Below are 21,425 nucleotides of genomic sequence, written 5' to 3'. Positions count from 1 at the left end.
TATGCCTTCTATATTGTCTCCAATTAATTAAACATCCGTCGTTTACTGTTCTGCGTCGTGTTCGACATAATTTACAGTGCAGCTACCCTAGAAACCCACCATCGAACTGTACCAAAGCTGTCCCATTCTCCGAGCAAGCATACGCATCAACACAAACTCCCCCACCACAGCAACTTCCTGTCAAGCAAAGATATCCGTCGCCGCAATCTCCATCGGCCTCGCAAGTGCCTGCAAAGTTCCCGCACTCGGTCCACTCGAATGCGATACCTTCGCCTCCAGCAGTTGTACCACAGACGCACCCCGTTCCTGGCATGATGGCTTCTCGAGGATATGCGCATGTAGCGCCTTTGCCTTCTGCGACTCTGGCATTGGGACAGCATGCAATTCGCGTAGAGTCTTGGACGGTGATGTTGTAGGTCCGTGGTGATTCAGGTGCCCAGTTTAGGGTTGTGATGGCAGGGATCTTGGTTGCGCCAGCGATGAGAGTCAAGTTGAGAGGAATCTCGCCTTCATGAAGAGCCTGGCAGATATCGTTCTCAAAATTGCGGTGGGAATTGTACACATCGATGTACTTCTCCAGGGCACCCTTGGAAGTACCCGTGCTCGTGGAGAACATGGCCCCGAGAGCTTGCCAGAGAAGAGTGTACGCATCGACGGCCTGATCCGCCTCTTGCCTCGCTCTCTCAGTCCGCAAACCTTGGTTGGCAAGGTCCTGTCGAAGTTGTAATGGATCGACAATGTCTTGTCCCGACTCTTCCAACGTGGCGACGACGGTAGACAAGTCAGGACAGGAACCACCAAACGGATCGATGGTGATGAAGTCGACGATGCTATTCTTGACAGCCCACTGGCATCTCATAGGGCCAGATTGAGAACCGGGAAACGTGCAGTCAAAATCCCAGCGTCCCGTATCTCCATCAATGGCGACGTCTGCGCAGGCTGTGTCACCTACCAGAAGCTGAGGATACTGTCTCAGTGACTTGTCAACAACATTGCCGCATTGGTCATGCAAGTACAAAATCTGGCTAAAGTCCATATCATTGGCACGCTTCTGCCGTCTGAGAGCAGCGCATTGTACACCAGCAAGCTCGGCTATCTGAGTGTACATGTCGTCAATTGTGATGGATACGTCGTACGTGCAGTTACTTCCCGAGAAGTGAATACCCTTGGCGTCAAGTGTCACGACATACCCAGCAGGATCCACGACTGAAAGCCGCCCGCGATGAGAGATGTCGACAAAGTATGTCCCGCCTTCTTCATCGCGAATTGTGAGATACAGCGGATTGACGCCATCGCTTTCAAACTCGACAGACTCTATATATGGCATAGGAATCGAGACATTGTCTTCCCGAAGTCTGGAGTTGAACAACAACGCTCGGCGGGTTGCGTCGCCCTCTGGATCGTCTGGCAGAGTATAGCACGTCTCCTGGGAGAGGGCCGCGGTGCGTGTGACATGTGTGAAGTTGGCTGCGGGGAATTCAGGAACGCCAGTGGAGGTTGCGTTACTACCAGATTCAGAGCCGTTGGAGCCACTACCAGGCGTTGAAGCTGTGGCTACAGGACTCGAGAAGGATGTAACGGCTTCGGTACTCCCTGGCGCAGAGACTGTTGTATTACCGCCAGCAACAACACTCCCGCTTTCGGTACTGGTTGGAACTTCGAGCGAGTCTGTCGGGAAAGGCAAACTTGGAATAGGTGGGATCTCCGAGGCTGGAACACTGATAGTCGGTAGAGAGACGGCACCTGAAATGGACGATGTGAAATTTGACCCGACACTGCTACTTTGAGTAATACTGGGAGATAGCTCGGAGTCTGTTGGAAGAGACGCAGATACTATCGACTCGGAGGAGGCAGTAATTGTGTCAGAACCAACAGTCTCTGATACACCAGCTGTAGTGTTCCAGCTGGGCAACACACTTCCGTTCCGAGTTGACATGGACGTGCCTTCAGAAAGTGTCGGAAAAGACATGATCGAGGATGAAAGGGTCGGGAACGGCAAGGAGTTTCCTGACTGTGTCAAACTGATTGTCGGCACAGAAGCATTGCCTGTCGGAGAGGTGGTACCATTCCAGCTAGGAGATACAGTGATACCTGACGTCGAGCTTGTCAATTCAGAGGTGACAGGAATAGAGTCACTCGGAAGCGATAGTGTTGGGAATGGCAAGAGAGTTCCAGTCTGGGAGATGCTGATCGTTGGCACTGAGACGTTCCCACCCGACGGAGAAGTAGTGATGTTCCAACTCGGCACCACACTATCGCTCCGCCCGGCGCTTGCTATGGACGACTGGCTTGGGGACGAAGTCGTAGTAGGGAACGGGAGGAAAGTTTCGGATTGAGATATGCTAATAGTTGGTACAGAAACATTGCCACTAGAAGGCAAAGAAGTACTGTTCCAGCTGGGTGAAGAGCTACTACCTGGAGTTACTTCCACTGAGGATGATTGACTCGGCAATGATAATGTCGGGAGCGGCATCAACGTGCCACTCGGTATACTGAAAGTCGGCACCGAGCCGTTGCCTCTGGAAGCAAACGTCGTGCTGTTCCAACCTGAAGGTACACTGCCACCAGTCGATGTTCCGGAGTTAGTGGTGACTGGTGTCGTCGGAAGCGTGTCACTTGGAAGAGGAACGAGTGTATCGTTGGATAGACTGGGAGTTGGCGTTGTGCCATTGCCTCTTGACGTAGTGCTATTCCAACCCGAGGTCGTAGTGCCGCTGGACAGAATTTCAGACCCTGTGAGCGTCGATGTAGTCGGAAGGGACAGCGTTGGAAAGGACGTGAGTGTCACACTGGGTGTACTGACAGTCGGCACAGATGCATTACCAGCTGGCGGAGAAACGGTGACATTCCAACCTGGACCAGCACTGAAGCTCGACGAGATCCCAGAGTTAGTGGTCAGTGGAGTTGTCGGCAATGGCACACTGGGAAAAGGCAGTCCTGTTCCAGGAAGACTACTACTCGGAATAGTCAAACTCGAATTCCAGCCTGTGGATATTGGTCCAGTCGGACGTGTACCACTCCCCGAAGGACTCGATGTTGTGTTTCCAGGAATAGACCACGGTAGTGAACCGCTTGTGGTCCCAGATAGCGTCATTCCAGGTTCACGGGACTTCGTATTTGAAGGCTGAGGCGTTACATCCGTGCTGGACTGTCGAGACTGGGTCTGGTTTCCAGGTTGGGTGAAAGGCGAGGTAGGTTGTATACCAGACGTTTGGTTCTGGAACTGAGATGGTTCTGAAATAGAACTGCGAGTGTGTGTTGGAGATCCAGTGGTGATGTTCCCTGAGTTGGAAGACTCTGAAGAGGATTCTTCTATTGTCTCCGTGATTGAACTGCTTGTGTTGGTATGAGGACCTGTCGTCAGATAATCCTTTGTTGTCTCGATGGAAGATGCCAAAGTTGACTGAGTCTGATTCCATGATCTGGAAGTCGTTTCAGACACTTCAGTAGTTGTCATTATATCGGGATAGGTCCCTGAAGCAGGCTGTCCCACAGATGCTGATGTCTCCTCCCCAGTAGTCCACGTACCCGAATACTCAACCGTGAACGAATTGGACTTTGTCGTCACTCCATATGACTTGCTCGACGTCGTCATAGCATCTGAGCCCGTAATAATGCACGCACACTGCATCTAATAAGCATTCCCCCAACACCTCAACTGAGAAGGCCACTTACGTAGGAAGCTATCCGCGTCTGATTATATCGTACATACTCAGCAGGAGTACTATAACCCGCACCGCAGTGGTTTCCCTCCAAAACACTTGAGCAAAACCCACCACCATCTTCAACGAGAGAAGAGTAGAGTGCATCGCGAGGACAAGAAACCGTCTCGTTCCAGTTGGCGGGAAACGCAAAGGCCAAGTGAGCGACGAAGAGGAGTAGCAGCATCCACATGATGCCGAACAAACGAGTGTATTTGGGATGATGATGATGGGTGAAGGTGCTGCTTGACTGATTGTTTGGACGTTACTTATAGGACGTACAGATACAGCTGTCGCCATTCCTCTCATCGTAGACGCCCAACCAAGCTTCTGGTCCTGCCCCTGAACATCATCCTTGCCAAAGTCAGTCCAAGACAAGAACAACTCCCTAAACAATATAGAATCTGCCGAGACATAAAAACAATGACATCCAAGACACACATGCTGAGCCGAAAAAAGCCCTCCAACTTTCGGCACTTCTGCACTTTCAATGAGTACCACGGCATGTGCGTCTGCCAAATCGAACGGGTATCGGCATTGTGTAAAAAAAACACCCAAATTCGCGAGTCTAGTCGAAGGTGAGTGGCCTGGAAGATCCCCAATGTTCCAAACCCTGGTCCAGAACGCATTTGTTGAGGTGACACTGGGGAAAAGTTGGGTTCTTGGATCGTGGGACGCGAGTGTGATACGAGTGACGGCCTGGGGAGGACAACTTCAGGTTGAGTCGAGATGAGTTGTCATAACGGCTCGCTGGATAGACGTGGCGTGGTTGAAAGAGTAAACTCTTTGGTATTAACCAGATCTTGACAATGCCTGCGGTGTTCTGGTTTAGTTAGCCTGGTCTTCAAAGTAATTCTGCAAGTGGGAATATATGCAAGAAACATCAAACATTTGGATATAATCATAAATCTAGTCTCAATCGATATCATTAAGGTATACCCAACCATGCCTAAACCCATATTCATCATCATCGTCATATACAAGACCCAAGTACTTTTTTATCTACCTTTCCTCCCTTCTACCGAAAGGGCAATATCGTGGCGGTGTTCCCCCCTTGGCTTCGTTGCGATGCTTGCTGCTGCGATTGCGGTCTCACGATAAAGTCCTTGTTCTCGATCGTAACACTCTTGGTCATATGATTGACCTTGTACACTCCCACCAGCCGCGCCGCGAGCTCAAACATGTTGTTGCGCAGCGAGATGACGATGAACTGGGCGTTCTTGGTACGCTCCTTGATGTAGTTTGCGACGATCGAGACCTGGGTGGCGTGTTAGCAAGAGTCAGAATACGAAGGATGAGAGCTTCGATTTGGAATGCCCACGCGAGTGTGAACACTAATGGTCGACTCGCAACCGAGTGTCTCAGGGTCAGGGTGGTACTTACGTTTCTGAAATCCAACGCGGCATCGATCTCGTCCATGACATACAGAGGAGTTGGCTTGTAGTGGTGCAGGGCGAAAACAAGAGCCAGACTGCTCAGTGTCTTTTCACCACCTGAAAGGTTGCTGATGTTCTTCCAACTCTTCTTGGGCGGCATGACACTGAAAAGGATACCTTCACTGAAGGGGTCCAGACTGTCGACAAGCTCCAGCTCTGCATTTCCTCCCATAGTGATCATCTGATACATCTCCTTGAGTCGGAGGGAGATGGCACTGAAACCTTCCATGAAACCTTCCAAGCGCAGGCGGCGCAAGTCGTCACATCGCTTCTTGGCAGAATCTCGCTGTTCAATAGCAGTCTGAAGATCGGAGGCTCGAGCCGCGTGCTCTTCCACTCTCCTTCGGTACTCAGCAAGGACACCAAGATCGACGTTGACGTTTTGGGTCTTTTCTTCCAGAGCCGCAATCTCGCCCTTGAGTGTCCTCTCATTCATATCAGCAAGCTCATCGGGGGTGTATCTCGGAAGCTCGTTAGGCTGCCCATTCATTTGCTCCTCACCCTCTTCCTCTTCCTCTTCGTCTGCATCTTCCTGCTCCCCCTCTTCTTCGGGGGCATCTGTCATGTCTACATCATCCTGAGGAGCATCATCCATGTCGATGTCTCCATCATCATCATTCTGCTGAGGCTTGGGCTGCTTTCGAGGCTTGGAGTGGCCATTGGTTGAGCCACCAGTAAGGTCGTCAATATTTTGTAGGACAATCTTGGACAGCTTGTCATTCCAGTGACGAAGTCGTTGTTGGTTTTCGGCCAGAGCCTTCTGATTCTCCTCAAGCTTGTTCCGCATCTCGATCTCCATTGCTCTTGTCTCGTTCAGTTCGTCTGTCTTCTCATCGAGTTCAGCCTTGAGGGCCTTGAGCTCCTGCTTCTTGGTGGCCAATCCTTCTTCAGCCTCCGCAACTTGTGCCTGAAGCTCTTCGGCTCTCTCGCCTTGATTGTTAATGTCATTTTCGAGCTTCTCAAGGTCGCGAGAGGCGGCCGCAAGTTCCTTGGACGACTTGGCATGGTCCTTTTCGAGCTTGACTTTTTGCTTCTCCGCCTTGACCTTGCGGACCTCAGCGTTGGAGATTTCCTCGTTGTTGGAGGAAATCTCTTCTTTGATGGCATCAACCTTGGTTCTCTGCGCACGGAGCTTCTCACCACCAACTTCCATGATTTTGTTTTGCAGAGTCTTGATCTCTTCCTCAACGCTGGATGTCTCTCCGCGGAGCCTCTCAATGTCTCTGTTGAGTTTGGCGATTTCCTTTTGCAGAGTGGTAATGCGGCTGTTGTCTGTCGCAGAAGGCTGGTGCTCCCTGCTGACTTCCTTGATGCGCCGCTGCATGTCGGTGATGTTCCTCTCAGCGCTCTCGATCTCGAGGCCGATCTTCTGCATCTTGGTATCGAGCTGGGGAATCTTCTCGTTCAGTTCCTTGAGGCGAGTTTCACACTCTCGCTGGTACTCCTGGAATTCTTGGAACTTTGCCTCCCAGCCATCTCGGTCAGTCTCATACTTGGCAACCTGCTCCTTGCTGACATCTGAGACGAGCTTGGAAGACATGAGACCTCGCTTGACAGTTGTACCACCACCGGACATGGTACCGGACTTGTCAATCAGCTCACCGGCAAGGGTAACGACTCGCCATCGCTTGGCACCATACGCAATCCTGTTCGCTTGAGCAAGGTCTGCGGCGACAAGGGTATCCTGCATGGCGTGGTAGAAGGCAGGTCGGAACTTGTCCTCCTTGGCAGTGACGAGATCGAACAGTCGAGGAGCGTTCTCAGGAGTCTGGATTGGCGAAAGATCAAACCTTCTCAGCTTGTCCAAGCAGATAAAGTTACCTCGTCCAACGTTGTTCTTTCGGAGGTACTCGATACACTGCTGACCAGCTTCGACAGACTCGGTGACAAAGTTGTCGAGAGCACCGCAAGCTGTCGAGATGGCCACGTCGTACTTGGGATCAATTGTACCAAGGTTGCCCAAGCGGCCATGGAAACCATCAATTCGACCTGACTCCCTCATGCGCATCAAAGCAGAAAGCACGTTGCCTCTGACCTGTGTATTAGACAAGTTTGAGCGCGCTTCATCAGCCTTTTGACGCGCATTTGAGATCTTCGAGCGAATCTTGGGCTCCTGCTCGGCAAGGACCGACAGTTCAGACTTCATGTTCTCTGCTTCTTTGAGAAGCTCTGCTTTCTCAGCCTGGCAAGATTTGAGCTCGGCCCGCTTGGCAGACTTGGTTTCTTCACTGGAGACAATCTTCGATTGAAGGTCCTCTAGAGCGATGGCACCAGCATTGGCCTTTTCCTGGAGGATGTTGAGCTCACTCTCAGCAACTGCGGCAGCAGATTGCTTCTGGTTGATCTTCTCGTTCCAGGGCTCAAGAGACTTCTGCAGTGCCGCAATCTGATCAGAAAATTCCTGTGTCTTGCCTTTAAGGCTGTCTCTGATTTGGACAAGCTCAGCCTCAGCAGCCTGAACCTGTTGCTCAAGCTCGGCGATTTCCTGAGTCCGCGTCTCGATCTCTTCTCCACACTGCTCAATGGTTTCGTCAGCTTCGATTGATGTTGCTTCAGCATTGGCAATTGTCTTCTCGAGTTTCTTGCGCTTGTCATCGAGGAACTTTCGCTTCTCGTCGAACTTGACACGCTCCTGCTCAAATTTGGCCATCTCCTTGACCAAAGCCTGTGTTGACCTTGACTTGATCTCGAACTCTTTGGAACCCACATCATACTCCTCTTTGAGGGTCTTGATGATTTGCTCGCTGCCGTGGTGCTTCTCAAGCTCAGCATCTAGCTGTGCTTGCATCTGTGTGATTGCCTCTCCTGTGACTGTAAGGTTCTCGTTGCACTTGTGGATAAAAAGCTGATAGAGAGCGGATTGTTTCAGTGCCAACTCGTTTTCGTCCCGGATAAAAGCAATTGCCTTATCCTTTTTGTCCTCGAGGCTGTTCTTCTCCTTCTCAACGTGTTGAACACGGCCGCTCTTTTCCATGCACACATCGTTGAGGGTTTCGACCTCGGTGGCGGACTCTTCGATAGGAGCCTTGTACTTGGATGTTCCAATAATATCTTCAAGGTATTCGAGCAGACCATCTTCGTGCTCGTTGCCGGCCTTGGCCTTCATTTGAGCGATGGACTCGACTTCACCCTGAAGAATCAAGAAACGCTTGTGGTCCAGATCAACGCCCCGATCGCGGAGGAGAGTTGTGACTGTCGTGAAGTTGGATTCTTTTCCGTTGATGTAGTATTTGCTCGAGTTGTTCTTGAAAGCCCTTCGTGAAATGACAAGTTCGGACTTGGGGATCACCTCATGGCCACCGCCAGGCTAAACAAATTAGTTTGTGATTGGATCTAGAAATCAGTGCGCTTACCTGGTCCATAACCTCCTGAAAGTAGACAGCAACCTCGCAGTGGCCCAAGTTCGGGTGCTGAGCGGAGTTGTGAATCAGAGCGGAAATCTTGCCCTGTCGCATCTTGCTAGCTCGAAAACCGAAGACAAAGAGCAGGGAGTCGATAACGTTTGACTTTCCTGAACCGTTGGGTCCCACCACAGAGGAGAACGATGCATGAAAGGGACCGACTTCTTGTCGGCCAGCGTAACTCTTAAAGTTTTCGAGAATAAGATGCGTCAGGACAATTCTCGGCTTTGGTGTAGTGTCTTCAACAGCGGGGATGACCATGGTCCGTGACTTCAACACAATGTCCATGGGCTTTTCCATGATGGTATCCATGGGTTTGATTGGCTTAATCATAGGCTGCGTATCGTCGGCATTCGAAGTATTCATACTGGAATCGGTAATGTCGGCCAAAGCCGCCATTGGCTTCTGTGAAGACTCTGGGGATTTCGGAGGTTTCGGTTGCGGTGTGGGAGGAATATCAGACGCAGATGCGATAGAGCTTCGAGCCACACTCTTGCGCTTCCTCGGTGGAGGCATGGCCGGCGAAGACATCGGCTCAGGCTTAATTGTCGAATCGCCATCGAAAACCTCGCTGGTATCTGTCGCGGGGCCCGGGGTAGCGGCTGGTGTAGCAGACTTTCTGGGACGACCTCGAGGTTTAGGGGTGGAAGCGACAGAAGGCGCTGGTGTTGTTGACTTGCGCCCACTTCTGGTTGCTCTTCTGGGTGGTTGAGGCTCTGGTTCAAAGTCCTCTTCCTCGTCTTGGACTCTAGAGCGGTTGGAAACATCTTCTTCGTCGTCAGAATCAATAATGGCGGTGCGCCTTGCGCGCCGAGGCCTAACAGGGGACGACATTCTGAAAGAGAGTTCTTGTCACAGACAAGACAAAATGCGATAAAATTTATGTAAAGGAAAGTTGGTATAGTATAAACAAAGTAACCCTTTGACCGTTGTGCGTTTAGGTCGGCCTTTGTTGTATGAAAGGAAGCTGTACAAATTCAACGGTTGCGCCCCGCGTTTGTTTAGAAATGTCCCAACCTGGAATCGGCCATGTAAACAACAAGTACGTACCAGCAGTGGCAGCCCCGCAGTGAGATTTCACGTGATGTCGCGACGGAGCCTCACTTTTTGGCTTGGCCGGTTTCGCGATAGCTTTTTGAAGCTCTTGAGCTAACAACCAAAACATTGCTCTGCCGCAACATCGATTCATTGTTAGATCACCACACTCTCACCTACCATGTTCGACTACCTAAATCTTCACGACGTCTTCCCTGAAGGGTTAGCAAACCCCTACGATCGCGATACTCAGCGAGAAACAGAGGCGTCTCGCAAGAGTTTCGATGGCGCCTTGTTTATCGATCGTGTTCTCAGAGCAGTTGGAATCACAAAGGGTAAGAAATAATGTTATAGGATATATGCAAAATGGCATTTGCTAACTTTATAATTTTAGCAAAAATCTACCCTCCCAAAACCGACAATGCCTTGAAACAGCTTCACCACCAAGTCTGTGAAGCCAACATGTCTACACACCACAAATTCTCCATTTTCTACTATATCCTACTCGATTTTGACCGAACGTCGGGTCGCGACAATGTTTCGGACGCTTTTGTGGATTCATCTGGCATGCCTAAGAAGTACCAGATCTTTATGAAGGGTCTGTGGTATCTCGACCATCGGGACTTTTCGGTAAGGTTTACGACTTTGTTAGCCAATACCGCTATTAACAAGATTCCTACAGACAGCACTTGAGTATATCTCGCACCCTTCTCTCATCCCCGACTTTGCAGACGACATCATCACTGTCCTGGTTCGATCCGCTGAGGACCATGACTACAGCATCGCGCTATCGTACTTTTACGCCGTGCAGCCTATTCTTAAGACGTCGGCTGCTCTCGAGCTTCTTTTCAATGCGATGGTGCACACCAACATCTCAGAGGCGTTGTTTTACTCCCGAACATACCCTCCTCATACCCGCGAGCTGCTCTTCCAGAATCTGATTGGTGCGGTCTTGGAGTGTCGAACTGAGGATTTTGCGGACCGAGCCACTGAACTCGCCTTCTTGCCCTTCGATAAATCTGAGGAAGCGTGGTTCGAAGAGTACCTGCTTCACGGCAACGGAAAGAACCACAAGAAGGCCAAGGACACGCTTGTGATTCGAAAGATTGCTTGTGATAAGTTTTCTGAGGTATCAAAGATTCGACATGGTGGACAATGGTCTGGAATCTTGGATGGAATTAAGGGTGGAATTAGTGGTCACGCGGAGTAGGATCCGCTTATCTGGACCAGGAGCTGCCGTAGTTGGTGGTTGTGCATAGCGTAGGCGTCTTAGGCTGGATGATAAACGTTCGAGACTTTCGGACTTGATAATCTATTTGCTTTTCTTGTTTCTACATCTGCTTGGTTTCGTGGACACTTGTTGTTGGGTCACAGAAGATAATCCTCATCGCTATGGGGTCATCCTATAACAGTGTTTGATGTCTGAGATCACAATGGACGATGTTGCCAATATACCTCGGTAAGTTCGGGCTGTTGAGTAATGCAAATCTGATTAGCAAGTTTATGAATGAATGTCGAGCCGACACATCCAATGAAGAATTATCGGATACTAAGCGGGTATGCCAGGGGAGCCATGTACATCCAGTGATAGGGATATGTAGATCCTCCACAGGTGCTCGGTTGTGGAACTTGAGATAAGCTCAGTGGAACTTGCTGACATGGAGCTGTTCTCAGGGGAGTAGTATTCGGAATGAAACTTGACTTGACGCTGGGCTTTGATGTTTGGCAGGCCTTATATTTTGTTTAAGATTTTGAGAATGGCAGAGTTGTAACGCTACCGGTCGCGTGTTAGCCATGTCGTGTGTCCGTTCGCACGGTAGATTACCCGAGACACTTGACACTTGCATATTAAAGTTCACTGGCCTCGCAACCGTTCCTCTACTAGATAAGAGATCTTCATTTAATCATAGCGGCATGCTAGTCTTGCAGTTGTGAAAATCTTTCTCGTCGTCTGGTGATTAACCTCGGTGGTCTCGGAATTTGGACTCGACGTTGATAACACCCCCAGCTAAGGACTGGATCCATAATGTGGAAAGGTCCGAATAGCTCGCCTTGGCTTTTGTCCCAGCGCGCATGCACGTCGGTAATTTGAGATAAGCAATAAGGTGTAACAAGGACTAGGACCCTTAATAATCCCAGGGCGAGCATTCCCTGACAAAGATGAAGAATTCTTCAAATGCATGACAAACTGATACTCGAAAAATAAAGACACCATCATCTCCCGGTGCAGCCTAGCTCACACCATCTTCTATTCTTGCGGTTCAGCTTCTCATTGGGCTGATTCGAGCAGGATACTGGCTATGCTCGAATAGGTAGGTTGTATGATGCTTCTTAGAAGCCCCTGGAAGTCGCAGCTGAAAACAAGGCGCACGTTGATCAATGCGTGACATAGCAAGTGCAGCATCACCCAGAACTGGCAGCTGGATGTCAGACTGAGACATTGTTGTCGACAAGGACATGGCATGGCGCATTGATCCTTCTCAGACAAGAGCAACAATTGCCGCAAACTCTCACGGACGACCAAAGTGAGGGCAGAAAAGCTTTGCCACTGTGATCACCATTTGATCCTCCCAAACAAGAATGTCAAAAGGTGATCGACTGACCTGGGTCAAATCAAGAACCCGGCATTCAGTATCAGTGGGGTCTTCAAGGGACCTGATCCGCTACCGCATCATCACCAAAACCTTGAGGCTTTGTCTATCCCCATGGGGGTCTTAGAGGCGCTAGGGGAGGTAATAGTGCCACCAACCATTACCAAGCCCAAGCCTGACCGTTGGCTCTAGTTTCGACCATGGCCCGTTTTTTCGACAGGTTTCCCGGGTCTGGGGAAGATGGAAAAAATGGTTCAATGGCCTGTCTTGATGGATCCCCCCCAGATAAGGTCGAGTCATTATCCTCCCGTTTCGCCCCATTCTCTTTAATACTACTTCCCCAGTTCTCTCTTCTGTTTTTGTTTGTGTACCTGAACCATTGCTTTGGATTCTGCATGTCATTGATCGTGGGGACATAGAGAAATTCCATGTCCTAGCGACAAACCCTGATGATGCATCATGAGGAATGACACCCCCAACATCATTGCTTCGGCCGCTATAACACTTCCTCTTGCGACCTTGGCTCTTATTGCTCGACTCGTTGCGCGGCGGATTACAAAGGCTGGATATGGAATTGACGATGCTTTTTCCGTTGTCGGCTGGGTATGTTTTATACTCCAACATCCTCACGTGAATGGCATGTTCTAACATTGCTTCAAGTTGGGTTCATTGGCCTTGTTGATGAATGGTATGATATGGATCAAGGATGGACTAGGAAAACCCATGGAGATTGGACTCACAGACGACTTTACCTTTTATGATAAGAACCGACTGGCATGGATTCATATGTGGACGACGAGCTTTACCTATACCTTTGCCATCGCCTTCTCAAAATTCGCCATTCTTGCATTTTACTGGCGCCTCTTCCAATTCTCCGATATTCGAATCCCCATCCAAGTACTCTCATGCATCACAGTCGCATGGTTCCTATTACGACTCCTCATGGTGTGTTTACAATGCCTGCCGCTGACAGCATTGTGGGATGGAACCCAAGAGGAAAGGGCGGCGAAATGCCACATCAAAGAATCGACCTTTTTCTTCTCGACAGTATTGACACATGTCTTGATCGACGCTGCCATCCTTATCCTCCCCGCTATTGAAGTTGGAAAGCTTCACTTGCCAAAGGGGCAGAAGGTTGCTGTCATTGCACTGTTTGCGTTTGGTGCCATGACGTGTCTTGCTTCCATTTTCGTTCTCATCGAATCGTTCAAATTTGAGTCGGACTCCAAGGAGATGACGCTTCAGATGGGGCAGCATTACGCTTGGTCTATCGCCGAGTGTAATTTTGCCGTAATTGCTGGTATGTTCCAGTTGTATTCATCAATGTTGACCGCATACTGACTGATACGCAGCTTGTCTTCCAATGCTCCGACCAGTGGCCCGCAGAGTCCTGCCAGGATCTTTCCTCACCTCCAACAGTGGAGGCCAGTCGACTCAGTTCAGCGCCCCTTTCAGCGCTCCCTTTAGCAATGGTATACGACTTGAAGGCGTATCCAAATCGAAATCCCGCGAAAATGACGGAGCCAGCTCAACGCGCGAATTGGCGTCAAGTAGTAGCCAACCAGATATATACGATATGGCAGAATGGCCACAGGGCGGCACACAAACAACGATATCCAGCCCCTTTAGAAAATATGCGTCCGCGAAAGACTATGAAGGAAGTGAAACAGGGATTCGTGTCGACCTCGAGACAGACGTTTCTGTACGACAGGGTGACGACAAGGTATGAACAGGCGGCGACCCTGGGCGTTTTTAGATACCATATAGCGATGGAAACTTTACCTTAGATACCACTGGATAATACCAAATCCACAATAATTCAGTTAAACCTGGTCGTCAGTTATGTTGTGTTGTGAGATATACTTGCATAGCATGGTGTTGCATTGGAGTCTCTGCGTCATGGCGCAATAGGGTTTTGACCAGCACCAGCACCACGGCATCGGCCCGCCATCTTTAATGGTGTTACATTCCAGGGTGCATCAACATTTCAACGGAGATATCCAGAGTCACTTGCCTGGGAATAGCATAGGTGGTGATGGAGCTATATATCATAGACACAAATGCAAATGCCTGAGGCATGAACCACAGGTAAAGTGTCATATTTCGCTATGCCGAACATTGCCGCAGCTTGTTTCTCACCTTGACCAAGCTAACTTCACCTTGCTCCGCAAAGTACGGAGCATCGCATCCCAAATAAGGAATTGTCTGAAATGTGAGTCTGTCTCAGTCCTGGTCTGTCGGCTTGCGACTGTTAAGCCGATAGAAATATTAGGATTGGGGATTAAGCTGGACTGAATGGCCGTTGTCCCTAACGAAGCAACTTACAGGGGCTCATACGGAAAGACCCGAGTTATTGCGCCGGACATTGAAGACCGCAGTGAACTTCGTGATACATGATAACCTTCCCGCGGAATAGCTACAGTGTCAAAATGCGTTTTGACTTGCAGTAATCAGACCAATACAGTCATATGATAATAATTAATGTATAGTTCAACGCATCATGTACAAAGATGCGGTGATGAAGTCGTATCAGTCAAGTGACGTACTATATCTCCAAATTGGAGGCTCTACTAGCCTCAGACACAGACATTGTCATGAAATGGATAGCTATCTACGGAGCAAATGAATATTTATACAGCTGTGAAACATCTCCAGCTTCAGTTGATCGCTTGGATGTTAATTATAGTAACCCTGTAAATGCAATCCTCCTTGATTGCCCGTACAACATTTTCCAAGGCACTGCAAGTCCGTGCGATACCCTCAGAATCTCGGCCCGCTTAATTCAGAACTTGTTTTCGTTCCCCACGATCTTTCCCGTCTCCATCCTCTCCTCACCTCCAATCACCATCCAGTCAATTCCTCTCCTCGACAAATCCTCACAATGGCTTCATTACTGCGAATGAAGGCTGTAACAGGCCTCTCCGGCCTATCGCGAGTCGCCGCCTCTCGAGTCGCCCTCTCCCACAGCGCAACCCTCTGCCAGCGCGGCGCCATCGACCCCCAACGTCGCCTGTTCAGCAACTCTGGCTTCCTCAATGGCTCCTATATTGTCTCCGTGCCTCCCATGGCTGAGTCCATCACCGAAGGAACATTGTCCAGCTTGTCCAAGAAGGTCGGCGAGGCGGTCGAGCAGGATGAGGAGATTGCTAGCATCGAGACTGACAAGATCGACGTTCTTGTCAACGCGAGCGAGCCCGGTGCTATCGCTGAATACTTTGCTGAGGAGGGCGATACCGTTGTCGTCGGACAGGATCTTGCGCGTATCGTGACCGGCGAGGATGCTGGTTCTGCTAAGAAGAGCGAGGGAGGAGAGCAAAAGCCAGCCAAGGAGGAGCCCAAGAAGGAAGAATCCAAGCCTTCCGAGCAACCCGCCAAGACTGAGGAGAAGAAGTCTTCTCCCGCTCAAGACGCTCCCAAGCCTTCAAAGCCCGCTGAGTCTAAGCCTGCGTCCAAGGAGTCCAAGTCGGCTGCTCCCGCACAAAGCTCAGGCGCCCCTAACCGAGGCGAGCGAGTTGTGAGTAAACCTGGGATGTGAATGTAATGCATGACTGACCAGAATTTGCAGGAGAAAATGTCCCGTATGCGACGAACCATCGCCGGTCGTCTCAAGCAATCCCAAAACACCTGCGCCTCCCTCACCACCATCCAAGAAGTCGACATGTCCAACTTGATCGCATGGCGAGCCAAGTACAAGGAGGAGGTCGCCGAGGAGCACGGGGTGCGTCTGGGTTACATGGGTGCCTTCACAAAGGCCACCACCATAGCTGCCCAAAAGGTTCCCCAGATCAACGCTCAAATCGACACTGAGAAGGAGATCATCACATACCACGATTACGTCGATGTTAGCATTGCCGTTTCCGCGCCCAAGGGTCTTGTTACCCCTGTGTTGAGAAACACCGAGTCCCTCAGCATTGTTGAGCTTGAGCGCGCGGTTGCTGCTGCTGCCAAGAAGGTGAGTTGTCTGTATTTTGTTAAATGATACAGGTGCTAATTGATGCAGGCTCGTGATGGTAAGCTTACCATGGAGGATATGGAGGGCGGAAGCTTCTCCATCAGCAACCCCGGTATTTTCGGTTCCATGTTCGGAACTCCCGTCATCAACTACCCCCAGGCTGCTGTCTTCAACATGAACGGCATCCGACAAGAGGTCGTTGCTATTAACGGCGAAGCTGTCATCCGACCTGTAAGTTTCCTCCACTGTTTACCTCGATACTATCGACTAACCTATGTAAAGATGATGTACATCAGCTTGACCTATGACCACCGTCTTATTGACGGCAGAGAGGCTTCTATGTTCTTGAACACTGTCAAGAAGTACATTGAGGATCCTTCTCGCATGCTCCTTGCTTAAAAAGTTGTGGATTCATTTGTATTCTAGCGTGAATGGGATGTGTTGATTGGGTTAGATGGGTGGAAATGTACATTGTTTGTCATTATAGGTTACATCCATTGGCGCTTGTGTAGAGTTGGAACTATTACAGGCGGTACATTATCCTACCCGCCGGTTCAACCGTTGTCTTCTGTATAAAGCTTATTTTCCCAGTATTGGTCTGTGTTGAAGCCAGCAATGTCCTACGCAGTGATTTCGCTCTTCATGCAGACTGTTCCCTCTCTTTCCACGAGAACATCCCACGTCTTTCCATTCTCTGTGTTCTTGATGGCGTCAGTTCGGATATTGTAAGTTTGGCCAGCATATAACGGCGACAAAGCTCTGTATGAGATTTCCCGAGGTCTTTCACCGTTGCCGTGGATGTCCCGCCAGTAGTCAAGTAGGTTAATCAGGTTCAGAGGTCCATGGACAACTTCACCAGGATGACCCTCTACATTCCGAGTCCAATCTTGATTATAGTGTATCATGTGTCCATTGAACGTTAGGGCTGAGAATCTGAACAGGCCGACTGGCGACCAGCGAAGTTCTCTTATCGGATAACCTGGGTCTGTTAGCCAAGGTTGGCACGCCGTGTCAAAATACTTACCCTCACTTTGAGCATCAATATCCTTAATGATAGATGGGCCTCGGACAGTGTTCTCAAGGGGTTTTGGCACTTCCTTGACCGCATCTAGGTCAATTTCAGGCCTAAACACCCATGATCGACGATCCTTCAATAGCAAGCCTTTTGTACCCCAGTACTCTTTCTCGACTTCCACAAGCACCATCTCACCAACCGATCGACTCTTCTTGGGCGTCGCACTCAAAAGCTTTGTTGTCTCATGAACATCATCACCCACACGAAGCGACAGGTCAGTCGCCCAAGTCATCTTGCCTCCAGCCCACATCCTTCTTGTAAAAGGTGCAGATACATTAAACGTCGTGTCGCTCCCATCATTACCGAGTTCTGCTTCCGTGCCATTCGGAGTGAAATACACAAGGTGATAACCAGGCGGTACAGGTGTTCCCTTGGTAGGTGGATGCTCAGAAACGTCTTTACCGTTCAAGGTGGGCCGATTGAGGGTGAGGGCGAGTTTTTGTAGTTGGTTCGCATCGATGAGTTGACGACGAGTAATGGACTTATTAAAGAATGTTTCTAGTAAGTGGGATGCTGCTTCTGAAGCAGAGGCTTTGAGATTGCCAAGTCGTGAGGACATTGTGAGATGTCGTTTGATGCGGGGCTTCAAATATGGGGGAGGGGAAGTTGTGTAGTATTCGACAGCATCAACTTATGATGCCCATGTTTTTTTTCAGGGTTATAGGGTCAGTCTTGAGTTGAAAATGGATCAATTAATAACAGGTCATTCTCCTAAGTTTCTTATGAAACGCTCTCGGACTTATATTGTCCTTACCTACTGGGTGTAGGTTATATGCACAACAGAGGGTTAGAGTTAGGGATGCATCGAGCAGTATTTAACCGGAAAATAAACATATTTATTTATTACCTATGTATCTATTGGGCTTCCAACATACCTAAATAGATGTATCAACTACATTATATGAAAAGTCATGGCTTCCAACTGGATGTCAGTTCTTAGATGTAAAGATGCTCCACCTTCGGCAGGCGATCATGTTCCGGGAACAGAGGAATCAATTTCCGACCAATCACATAATCGACATTAAAATCCTGTCCGTTTTCCCCAGAAGTTTTTGTAGCCCATCTCCGAGGCCGGCTTCAAGGAAAGAAGATGAAGCTATCCCCAGTCTAAAACTTAAACTCTCATCTTTTGTTATTACCACCCGACATTGTCGCATATCTTCCAGAGCTCATACTCTGGCATGATTAGTTTATCCTGATTATATAATTAATCGTCCATAATGGTTGCTCTTGTATGTATGGCCCAATGCTTGCACGTTCTTGCCCCTCCATCTCCAACATCAAGACCCTTCGCTGACTTCATGCCTCTAGAGGAGAGCTGTCGCTCTCAATGCTGTCGCTATCGCACGGCTACAAACCCGAGCATTGACTGCCCGCACTCGATCCCTCGCCCTCGCCTCCTCCCAGTACCGTGCCTACAAGACGAGTTCTCGACAACATGCTTTCCACTCCCAGCTCGAGAACACTCCCACTCCTTCTGCTTTCCAGTACCAGAAGCCCCCTACCGTCGAGAACCCCCAAACTCTGGTTGAGAAGATCGCGCAACAGTACGCTGTAGGACTTGCCCCAGGAAAGAAGATCAAAGCGGGAGACTATATCGCACTCGCTCCCCACCATTGTATGAGCCACGACAACACATGGCCCATCGCAAAGAAGTTCCTCGACATTGGCGCTTCCAAGATTCACAACAACCGCCAAGTGGGTGAGTAGACATCTCGGGTCTGGGTCAGGTTGGAGTTGAAGCTAACTCGCAAAACAGTATTCACACTGGACCACGACGTCCAAAACAAATCCGAAGCCAACCTCAAGAAATACTCTCTTATCCACGAATTCGCCGAGAAGCATGGAGTCATACACTATCCCGCCGGTCGGGGTATCGGTCACCAAATCATGGTTGAGGAAGGTAGAGACACTTTGATCCGACAGGATCAAACAGTATGCTGACTGCAATACAGGATATGCCTGGCCTGGAACTGTCTCTGTCGCAAGTGACAGCCACAGCAACATGTACGGTGGAATTGGCTGTCTAGGAACTGCCGTCGTTCGCACAGACGCCGCTTCCATCTGGGCTACTGGTCAAACCTGGTGGCAAGTTCCTCCCGTCGCCAAGGTCACTTTCACTGGAATTCTCCCCCCTGGTGTCACCGGAAAGGATGTTATTATTGCCCTCTGCGGTCTTTTCCGAGACGACCAAGTGCTGAACCACGCCGTCGAGTTTGCTGGCGGTGAAAGCCTCCCTATTGACGACCGCCTGACTATCAGCAACATGACTACTGAATGGGGTGCTCTCGCCGGTGTCTTCCCTGTCGACGAGATGCTCATCTCCTGGTACCGAGGCAAGGCCACCACCAACGCCATGTTCGGTGGTTCCTCCAAGGACCGTATCAACCACAAGCGCGTCGACGAGTTGGAGCAGAACAGACTGGAGGCTGATCCCAACGCCAAGTACGCCAAGGAGCTCTACCTCAACCTGTCTACACTTTCTCCCATTGTCGCTGGTCCCAACTCTGTCAAGATCGCCACGCCCCTGAAGAACCTCGAGGCTGAGGATATCCCCGTCAACAAGGCCTACCTCGTTTCTTGCACCAACTCTCGAGCTTCTGATATCGCCGCCGCTGCCCGTGTCTTCCGCGAGGCCGCCAAGGAGAACAAGGACGTCAAGATCGCTCCTGGTGTCAACTTCTACATTGCTGCGGCTTCGCTTCCTGAACAGGAGATTGCTGAAGAGGCTGGTGACTGGCAAGTCCTGCGTGACGCTGGTGCGCAGGTACTACCAGCAGGCTGTGGACCTTGTATCGGACTGGTAAGCTTCCATTACTTGGGGTCCTTTCTTGCTTGCATATTCTGACTATTGAACAGGGCACAGGTCTTCTTGAGCCTGGTGAGGTCGGCATCAGCGCCAGTAACCGTAACTTCAAGGTATGCTGTTCCCAATAGAATGACCGGATAAAGCTAACAAGTAGTAGGGACGCATGGGTTCCACCTCTGCCAAGGCTTACCTTGCCAGTCCTGAGATCGTCGCTGCCAGTGCGCTCAAGGGTAAGATTGCTGGCCCTGGCTGGTACCAGAAGCCTGAGGGTGTCGAGAAGGTCATCATTGGCGAGGGTAGCGGCGACTATGTCGCCGACAAGGCTCTGTCAATCGAGGATGCTCTGGACAAGCTCATCAACGAGGCCGATGCCTTGATTGCTGCTGCTGAGACCTCAGAGGGTGCCAAGGAGCAGGCTGCTAGCCCTACTGCTGCTGAGGGAGAGGAGTCTCTGACCGAGATCCTCCCCGGTTTCCCTGAGAAGGTTGAGGGCGAGATCGTCTTCTGCGATAGCGACAACATCAACACTGATGGCATCTACCCGGGTAGGTTGACCTGATACCAATATTCCAGCTACCACACTAACAATCCCATAGGCAAGTACACTTACCAAGACAACGTCTCAGTGGAGAAGATGGCCGAAGTATGCATGGAGAACTACGACACAGAGTTCGGCAAGTTCGCCAAGGCTGGCGACATCCTCGTCACAGGTTTCAACTTTGGCTGCGGTAGCTCCAGAGAGCAAGCTGCCACGGCCCTCCTAGCCAAGAAGATTCCCCTCGTTGTCTCTGGCAGCTTCGGCAACATCTTCAGCCGCAACAGTATCAACAACGCCCTCATGGGCGTCGAAGTTCCCCGCCTCGTCGAGCGTCTCCGCGAGACATACAAGAACGACACCGAGAAGCCTTTGACCCGTCGTACTGGTTGGAAGCTTGTCTGGGATGTTCGTCGCTCCAAGGTTATTGTCACGGAGAAGGATGGCTCATCTTGGGAGCAAAAGGTTGGCGAGTTACCTGCCAACGTGCAGGAGATTATTGCTCGTGGCGGTCTCGAAAAGTGGGTTAAGGCTAAGATTGATGCTTAAGGTTTGGTGTTTGTTGCTTTTGATGTAATATAGACGGTACATAGAAGTTGGAAATGGTAAAAGTCTACATGCTATTTAGCATGTCTTGCAAACCACTAAGGTACCCAACACTTGGAGTCTACGCCATATTCATGTTCACGATTTGCATCGGTCAAGCAATTGATTCGAAACCAACCACTTCCCTTCCAGCTACCGTTTCACTATTTGCTCGTGCTCGTTGCTAAGAATGATAGATGGACATCCAACTGAGTATCAGGCAGAGCCACTAGCTATTCCAACGTTTCAGTCTCGATGGTCATCGCCTAGGTCACTCAAAAGGAAGCCCGACAACTTTGAGACTG

At 50.1% G+C, this 21,425-nt stretch overlaps 7 protein-coding genes across 7 annotated transcripts; 4 read left to right on the top strand and 3 right to left on the bottom strand.

Moving 5' to 3' along the window:
- Nucleotides 1–82: 82 nt before the first annotated feature.
- On the bottom strand, nt 83–1,936 carry FGSG_10943 (uncharacterized protein; the record flags this gene model as incomplete). The annotated part of the gene is made up of 1 exon (XM_011327129.1): nt 83–1,936. One exon carries the CDS (start codon nt 1,934–1,936, stop codon nt 83–85), a length of 1,854 nt encoding a protein of 617 aa, XP_011325431.1.
- A 2,783-nt stretch (nt 1,937–4,719) lies between these two features.
- On the bottom strand, nt 4,720–9,372 carry FGSG_10944 (uncharacterized protein; the record flags this gene model as incomplete). Its single annotated transcript, XM_011327128.1, has 3 exons — nt 4,720–4,959; nt 5,085–8,444; nt 8,491–9,372. The coding sequence occupies 3 exons, from the start codon at nt 9,370–9,372 to the stop codon at nt 4,720–4,722; spliced, it is 4,482 nt and encodes a 1,493-aa protein (XP_011325430.1).
- A 337-nt stretch (nt 9,373–9,709) lies between these two features.
- On the top strand, nt 9,710–10,887 carry FGSG_10945 (uncharacterized protein). The gene is made up of 3 exons (XM_011327127.1): nt 9,710–9,908; nt 9,968–10,203; nt 10,256–10,887. The coding sequence occupies exons 1-3, from the start codon at nt 9,755–9,757 to the stop codon at nt 10,781–10,783; spliced, it is 918 nt and encodes a 305-aa protein (XP_011325429.1). The 5' UTR covers nt 9,710–9,754; the 3' UTR covers nt 10,784–10,887.
- A 1,736-nt stretch (nt 10,888–12,623) lies between these two features.
- On the top strand, nt 12,624–14,020 carry FGSG_10946 (uncharacterized protein; the record flags this gene model as incomplete). The annotated part of the gene is made up of 4 exons (XM_011327126.1): nt 12,624–12,767; nt 12,825–13,464; nt 13,517–13,887; nt 13,952–14,020. 4 exons carry the CDS (start codon nt 12,624–12,626, stop codon nt 14,018–14,020), a joined length of 1,224 nt encoding a protein of 407 aa, XP_011325428.1.
- Nucleotides 14,021–15,045: 1,025 nt separating this feature from the next.
- FGSG_10947 (uncharacterized protein) lies at nt 15,046–16,515 on the top strand (the record flags this gene model as incomplete). The annotated part of the gene is made up of 3 exons (XM_011327125.1): nt 15,046–15,678; nt 15,730–16,116; nt 16,165–16,515. 3 exons carry the CDS (start codon nt 15,046–15,048, stop codon nt 16,513–16,515), a joined length of 1,371 nt encoding a protein of 456 aa, XP_011325427.1.
- A 221-nt stretch (nt 16,516–16,736) lies between these two features.
- Nucleotides 16,737–17,750, bottom strand: FGSG_10948 (uncharacterized protein; the record flags this gene model as incomplete). The annotated part of the gene is made up of 2 exons (XM_011327124.1): nt 16,737–16,984; nt 17,141–17,750. 2 exons carry the CDS (start codon nt 17,748–17,750, stop codon nt 16,737–16,739), a joined length of 858 nt encoding a protein of 285 aa, XP_011325426.1.
- A 661-nt stretch (nt 17,751–18,411) lies between these two features.
- FGSG_10949 (homoaconitase) lies at nt 18,412–21,084 on the top strand (the record flags this gene model as incomplete). The annotated part of the gene is made up of 7 exons (XM_011327123.1): nt 18,412–18,423; nt 18,503–18,893; nt 18,951–19,094; nt 19,147–19,994; nt 20,051–20,110; nt 20,158–20,545; nt 20,597–21,084. The coding sequence occupies 7 exons, from the start codon at nt 18,412–18,414 to the stop codon at nt 21,082–21,084; spliced, it is 2,331 nt and encodes a 776-aa protein (XP_011325425.1).
- Nucleotides 21,085–21,425: the final 341 nt, after the last annotated feature.

This window comes from Fusarium graminearum, chromosome 3, assembly GCF_000240135.3.
Source record: "Fusarium graminearum PH-1 chromosome 3, whole genome shotgun sequence".
Lineage (NCBI taxonomy): Eukaryota > Fungi > Ascomycota > Sordariomycetes > Hypocreales > Nectriaceae > Fusarium > Fusarium graminearum.
The sequence above is the reverse complement of the archived record's forward strand: the minus strand, read 5'-3'. Positions and strand labels throughout refer to the sequence as shown.